This window comes from Apium graveolens, chromosome 7 (assembly GCF_009905375.1).
Source record: "Apium graveolens cultivar Ventura chromosome 7, ASM990537v1, whole genome shotgun sequence".
Lineage (NCBI taxonomy): Eukaryota > Viridiplantae > Streptophyta > Magnoliopsida > Apiales > Apiaceae > Apium > Apium graveolens.
Genome location: NC_133653.1, coordinates 57234146 through 57242043, shown reverse-complemented (window position 1 = coordinate 57242043; position 7898 = coordinate 57234146). Strand labels below are relative to the sequence as shown.

The 7898-nt window shown below is 37.7% G+C and overlaps 1 protein-coding gene across 1 annotated transcript; it reads left to right on the top strand.

Annotated features, from left to right (window-relative positions):
* Positions 1 to 380: 380 nt before the first annotated feature.
* LOC141672845 (putative late blight resistance protein homolog R1A-3) lies at positions 381 to 3659 on the top strand. The gene has a single exon (XM_074479527.1). It carries the CDS (start codon positions 478 to 480, stop codon positions 3259 to 3261), a length of 2784 nt encoding a protein of 927 aa, XP_074335628.1. The 5' UTR covers positions 381 to 477; the 3' UTR covers positions 3262 to 3659.
* The last annotated feature ends 4239 nt before the right edge of the window (positions 3660 to 7898 follow it).

The window sequence follows — 7898 nt, the reverse complement described above, 5'->3', positions numbered from 1 at the left end:
CTTTAAGACGGCTGCTGAATATCTGATGCAATCACCGGTAGTACTTTGTCAAGGAGCAACTTCTGACTATAAACTACGTCATAATAGAAGGAAGAAAGTTTAAGATGCGACTCATAGAAACCATCTTTTTACCTTTTCCAGCTACCTCACTTGTTACAATATGTAGGAATGCAAGTTCAGTAGCAGTGTGTGCGAGATTTTTTAGAACACAACCCTTCATTAAATTATGTTCATATACTTAGACACTTGTGTTATGTCGATACTAGTATCAAATAATTTAAATTAAGTAGTCCTTGTTTGATTTAAAAAATCTAAAAAGGTTAAAATGTATAGATTTCCTTTTGAAAAAGTTTAGACCAACTAAAAATTTAAGGCTCCAATATTGACCTCAAAGTCAACCACCTCCCATGTCTTTCTTTCAAGTCTACTTCTCTTTCTTACACAACTAATAATTAAGTTAGATCTTTACTCAGAATCATGAAGAAACCAGTAGTAGTTGTTCATGATCTAAACAAAGCATCGAAACAGATACACAAAATCAACAAAAAGCCATTTGGAGTGGTTGACGTCTCAAATCCTATAAATGTAATAGTCACTGAAGTTTCCCAGTTCAAAGCCGTGGTTGAAGAACTTACCGGAAGAGAATCAAGACATAAATCCTGGATGCATTCCCAAATTGATTTGTTGTTTTATCGTCTGTTAGGAGAAGTAAACAGGCTTTTTACATATCCTGATTGGCTTCCTATAGAACGATGTCAAATTTCTTTTTACTCTCATCAGCTTAGCTACTTGTTTAAGGGATTATACCAAGGAAGTTTGAACACATGTCATGAGGGCTATCTGTCCGAGTTGTTAACTGATCCAACACTAAACATTCTTGTTACTAGGATCCTTGTGTATAAAAATCTGAGAACAAGAAGCGTTGACCTTTTGAAATGTGATCAACCTCCGGATCTTACTCCTGTTGCAGACCGACTAGCGTTTGAAGTGTCACTGACTTTTAAAAAACCCTGGATGCAAGATTCTTCCAAGGGCCCCAAAGATTTTGCTGCAATCTTTTATTTTGACAAGAACAGATTTCGAGAAAACGAGGAGGAAGTTTTCATTGGATTCCACGAGGAGGTAAATATTTTACTTCAACAACTTGCTTGTATTACAAAGAAGCAGCTTGAAGTGATCTCAATTGTAGGGATGGCTGGGAATGGTAAGACTACATTAGCTAGACGGCTTTATAATGATCCTTATGTAGTTTCTTACTTCTATCTCCGAGCATGGGTCACTTGCTCTCAGGTTTATCGTAAGAGGGATTCATTGCTTTCCATTTTAAAGTCTGTAGTTGAGATTACTGATGATGAAGTCTGTAGCATGAATGATAATATGTTAGCCCATGCCTTGTATCGTGCTTTGAAGGGTAAGAGATACCTTATTGTAATTGATGATATATGGACTAACGAAGCATGGGATGATCTTCAACGATCTTTTCCAAATGACAACATTGGGAGTAGAATCATGCTGACAACCAGGCTCAACGATGTTGCTTTGCATGCACAGCCTGATAGGAATCCATTTTGTCTACGTTTTCTGACAGAAAAAGAGAGTTTTGATCTGCTTAAAAGGAAAGCTTTTGTAACCGAACATTTCTTTGATGATTTGAGTTTGATTGGAAAGAGCATTGCAAGAAAATGTCGTGGTTTGCCTCTAACTGTTGTTGTAATTGCTGGACTACTCAAACACAAATTGATGACTGATTGGTGGGCGCAAGTTGAGGAAAGTGTAAGCTCATACATCATAACCGATGAAAATCAATACATGGATACACTAGCATTGAGTTATAACCACCTGCCTCAACACTTGAGACCTTGTTTTCTCTCTTTTGGAGCATTCCCAGAAGGTCAAGACATCCCAGTATGCAAGTTGATTCGGATATGGATTGCAGAAGGATTCATGACCCCCGATGGCACAAGAAAGAGCTTAGAGGATGTTGCAGAGGATTACTTGATGGATCTTGTAAGTAGAAGTTTAATTATTGCAGGAAAGAAGGGGACTAATGGTGCAATCAAAACTTGTCGAATCCACGACCTCTTGCGTGATTTGTGCTTTAGAAAAGCTGAGGATAATTTTTTGCCAAACATTTACAACTACAACAGACATTCTCATTCTTTGACAAATCCTCTTACAGGATCCCAACTTTTGCTCAGCCCGAATGTCCTTACTGTTCCATCAAAATGTTCTTCGTATTCTTCTGGATTCTTCCAGTCATTCTTTAAGGATTCATCTATTGGTATGGAAACATCCAAATTTATTAGGGTTTTGGATATATCATCCTTAGAATTGTCCGTAATTCCAAGTGAATTATTACAACTAGTATACTTGAGGTACTTAGAAATTCGGTTAAGGTCCAGTAACCTTCCCGAAACAATATACCAACTTACTGAACTCCAAACACTTATTGTGTCATCAAAGATGAATATAGTTGTTCCAGAGACTACGTGGAAGCTGCTAAAGTTGAGGCATCTTTGCATAAAAACAGGGGAAAATCTTGTGAATTTTTGTAATGAAGAATCAAGCTTCTTAGACAACTTGCAGACCATGTCACTTGTGAGCCCTACTAGGCTGAGTCCACTTATCCTAGCCAGAACTCGTAATTTGAGAAAATTAGGTCTTTGTGGACCATTGACAACAAAGAGCGGGGAGTTGAAATTACCGGAGCTTGGGCTCTTAATGCATCTCAGAATTTTGAAGCTGCTAAACACAGATGCTTTGTGCAAAGCAGGAAAATTAAGCGATTCAATTATGTTCCCTGAAACTCTTAAAAGTCTTACCATGTCAAATACTTATCTGCACTGGAAAGAAGCTTGGGTCTTTGAAATGCTACCTAATCTTGAAGTTCTCAAATTGAAATTTCATGCCTTCGTTGGTAAAGATTGGGAAACAAGTCCCCAAGCACTCACTCATCTCAAATTTCTAAAACTCGATGAACTGGATTTTGAGAATTGGGCAAGTTTTCGTAATCACTTTCCAGTGCTTCAGCGCTTGCAAGTGTTGAGATGTCCATATCTGTTGGAGATTCCGGAAGACTTTGGTAATATATGCACGCTTGAGTGGATTGAGTTAAGCGGGTGTAGTGATGCTGCAACCAATTCTGCAAGGGAAATTCAGAAAGAGCAAGAGAACAATGGTAACGATTGGCTCAAGATCCTTGTCAGCCCTGGACTATCTCCTGGAAAAATATACTCACAGAAGCACAGGTCAGGTTACTAGATTTTTACAAGGAACCTTAGTAGGGAATATGATTAAGATTTTTTCTTCAAATGACCGAGGTTGCTGAAAAATTAAAATGTTCTTGGAGTTGAAGTTTTCTTATACAGTGTGAAGTTCCTATATTATTGTTGTACTTCATGTTATTCCATTCTAAAGTTCACAACACAGTTGCTATAGATTCACATTCAGTTCCAACAGCTTCTTTTGACCGACGTGCACATAAAAACTGGTGTGGCTGTTTCAGCTGCTGTAGAAAGTTTAATAGACTGGACCACATTCTTTCTATTGTAAAAGCTGCCTGTTCTTGTATTTTATAACCACCCTTCTATTTTCTTTCTCTCTTTTATGGAAAAAAAGGGAATGTTTAAGATTATGGCTTTGGACGATGTGTAAATTCAAGGCAAAGTGCAAGTTCATGGGTCGCCACCCTTAGAAATTAGTGCATGAAAACACAAGCTTTGACTTCCGCAGAAAACCCGGGCCCGAGAGAAAATCTTGCCCCATCCATTCAAAGTCTGGTCAATTCCGAGCCAGGCGGTTAAGCTCAGGCTTAAGGCTCTTAAAGGGCTCTATATTTTTGAACAAAACCCGACCCCGATAAAAACCCAAGTTAGGCCCATGAAAGACCGGGGTTTTGACCCGGCTGGGATAAAACCTGATTAAAACGCGATTTGAACAAGATAAAATCCTATTTTTATTATATATCTCCAATAAAAAGTTGGGTTACATAAAATTTTACTATGTATATGGGCAAATAATCAAATATATACTCTTTATTAATAAGCTAAATCATGTATAATTCGGTGCTAAAAATATCAATGTATCAAATTTTGGTACTTACCTGACATAGTTTGACTTCTATTCTCAACAAACTTTGTTTTTAGTACTTACATGACATAAGTTGACTTCTATTCTCTCTAAACTTTGTTTTTAACACAAATGGACCTCTATTCTTTGTAAATTTTATTTTCTTTTTAGTTATTGTTCATACAATCGACTAATTACATCATAAAATAAAAATATTTTTTAAATGATTTATAAATTATATTAAAAATTTATTAAGTTACGTTAAATTAAGTAAAATAACTTATATTTATTTTTAATTTTAGAAAAACTACAAACTACTAGGTAAACTACTAACACGAATTGACTTATATTCTATGTAAACTTTATTTATTTATAAATTATATTAAAAAATTATTAAGTTACGTTAAAATTAAGTAAAATAACATATATATACTTTTATTTTGAAAAACTACTAACTACAAAGTAAACTATTAACACAAATTGATTTCTATTCTCTGTAAACTTTATTTTCTATAACATTATTTTAAAAATAATTAAGTAATAGCAAATGACTTTAGTAACATTTATTAACTTTTAAACTGAAAATTATTAATTTAACGATCGTATTTGTTACTGCCCATCACAACATTTATTTACTTTAAATTAAAAAATATATTTTAACAGTAACAGATTTATTAACTATTTTTTGCAAGTAACAATTTAATATTTGATATTAATATATTAATTTTAATCCGTGTTTCGCACGGATTATGAATAATTCTCTACAAATATTAATTCGATATTTTTAGTTTCGGGCCCGTGTTTCGCACGGGTTATCAACTATCTATATTAATAAGCGTCCCAAATCTTGGTACTCACTATAAAATTATACAACTATTTTTAAAATTTTATGTTATAAAATCTCAACTGACAAAAATTAACTTCTACTCTCTGTAAATTTTATTTTCCTTCAATTTTTATTTGTTGCTGAACATTCAAGCGTCGGTTTACTTTAAAATAATCGTATTAGTAAGTTAACACGTCAGATTTATATTAGTAATTAGGTGCATGCAAAACTAGAACTATACGGTGAAATTTTAAAGTTATACTTAACTTCGATTTTTAACTACATATTTTAATAGCATTTTGATATGGGCCTAAAATTATCCTAGAAGTATATTTAATGTTGAATTGATTAGACCTGATACGGTCCAATAACGAAGCCCAATTAATGAGGTCCAAAACCCTGATTATTTATTAATTTCGTAATTAATAAATAAGGGGGATTACCAGCTCATTAAATGAGTCCTAACGATGATATAATTCTATAAAAGATAGCCTCAAGGGCATTTACACTAACTAGGAATCTGATTCCTCTATTCTAAGACTTCAAAGTCTATCCAAAGTCTGAGAACTTGATCAACAAGTCTCCTAACCCTAATCCAATTCAAGGACTCTCAACATCTATATAAAGGGACTCACCCCATCAATCAGAACTACGTTTTTTGGCTTGATTCTCTAATTAACAGAGATACGTAGGCATCTCATAAAGGCAAAGTTAAGTTACGAAACACGAGAGCAACCATTAAAGACCTTGAGCTCCCGAACCTTAGTAATAAATACAGCAGTTAATACATCCTACGTTTTTTATCCATAACATTTGGCGCCGTCTGTGGGAAAGCACAACAACAACCATGGCGAGAACACGGAGAACAAGCAGCGCCCTTGAAGGAGGAACACCAGCGGGGACAACCCAAACGATTTCATCAACCGTGAAGGTACCTCCGCATTCAACCTATGTTGCCACCCAAGGAGGAGCCCAAGTAGAGGCAACTGAATCTCAACCCAAGGGACGATTCCCCCGACCCCTCAAGGTACGAATCCCGAACTTCAACAACTACATACACCTGTGAATTCTCGACCCGTTGGGTATGAATATTCAACTGTTGTGACCACTAACCCACTTATGGGATGCCCCTTTACCCCGAGGTTGGAGAAAGTGGACATGCCAAACGGAATAAAGGACGAGGGCGAACACCCCCTACATACAAGGTTTAGCTCATCCCAGAGGATCAGGAATTTTCTGGTCCTTACACTAAAAGAGACTCCGAATCTTCAGATGATGAAGTGGCCCCGAGAAGAAGACGTGGTAGCAAAGAGCCGATGGCTGATGGTAACCAACGTCCTAGGAGCACCCGAGGGTGAATCCCCAAGAAGTGCAGGAGAGAATCAAGGCCCACGAGGCCAAGATTCAAAGGCTGAAGCGCGACTTGGAGGCGTACCAGGCTCCCATACTCCCATTACCTAGGAGGAGAAATCCTCCTCCAATCATAGACCTAGATGGTCCGTCACAAAGAAGGGCTGTAGTCCTAAAAGCTGATCCAAGCAATCTTCTTCCCCTTGGAGATCCTGATGATCCTACTTCACCATTTACTGAAGAGATAATGAATGCCCATATCTCAAGGGAGTTCAAGATGCCCACTATCAAAGCTTATGATGGCACGGGAGATCCCGCTAATCATGTCAGAACATTCTCTAATACACTGTTGTTGCAGTCCGTGAATGATGCTATTAAGTGTCGGGCCTTTCCTTAAACCCTGTCGGGTATGGCTCAAAGATGGTATAGTCGTTTGCCCCCGAACTCTATTGGATCCTTTAGAAAATTCAGTCAGGCTTTTATTAAGCAGTTCATCAGCGGGAGAGTGTATGAGAAAAGTTCAGCATCCCTCATGAGCATTGTGCAGGGAGTGAAGGAATCCTTGAGAGACTACCTGAATCGTTTCACAAAGGAATCTTTAAAAGTCCCGGACCTTGATGACAAGGTAGCCATGATAACACTACAACAGGGAACTAGGGATGAGTTCTTCAAGATGTCCTTGGCCAAGCGCCCCCCTGAAAGTATGTTGCAGCTCCAAGATAGGGCCAGGAAGTACATCAAGGTGGAGGAGAGCATGAGGAAGACAGTAGTGAGTAGCGAGTCCACTGGAGGCAAAAAGCGAAAAACTGATATGAAATATATTGCTAAGGACAAGTATCCCAGAACTGAGCAAAACCTTGATTCAACCCCAAAGAAGGGAGGACCTTGCCAAAAGTTCACTGAATACGCTAAGCTGAATGCTCCTAGAAGTCAGATCTTGATGGAAATCGAGAAAGATCAAGATATTCGTTGGCCTAAACCCTTGAAGGCTGATCCTGCCAAGCTAGATAAGAGCAAATATAGTAGATTTCACAAAGATATTGGTCATGACACCGATGAGTTTAGAAAATTGAAAGATGAAATAGAATTTCTCATTCGGAAAGAAAGATTGAACAAGTATACTGGGGAAGGAAGAGATATGAATAAAAATGGGAGAAAGAACTTTGAAGATCGTAGAAGGGACCAAGATGATCATGGGTGAAATCTGCAGCCTAGAGGACCGGTTATAAATACAATTTTTGGAGGACCACGACCCCGAGGGCCTGTGATAAACACAATCTTTGGAGGACCAACTGCTGCTGGTTTATCAAAAAACTCAAGGAAATCATATACTAGAGAAGTCTTGCATATTGTTGGGAAGCCCCGAAGAGGGCCAGGACAGGAGTGACAATGGTATTTGATGATTCTGACTTGTAAGGTGTGAAATTTTCTCATGACGACCCGCTGGTCATAACACCGATAATAGGGAACAGCTTGGTGAAGAGGGTCCTCGTAGATAATGGGGCTTCAGTGGATATTTTGCTCCATGACACCTTTTTAAGGATGGGTTATAATGATTCCCAATTGACCCCAACCGACATGCCAATATATGGATTTACGGGAGTAGAGTGCCCCGTGGAAGGGATAATCAAGTTGCCAACAAACATAGGTCAGG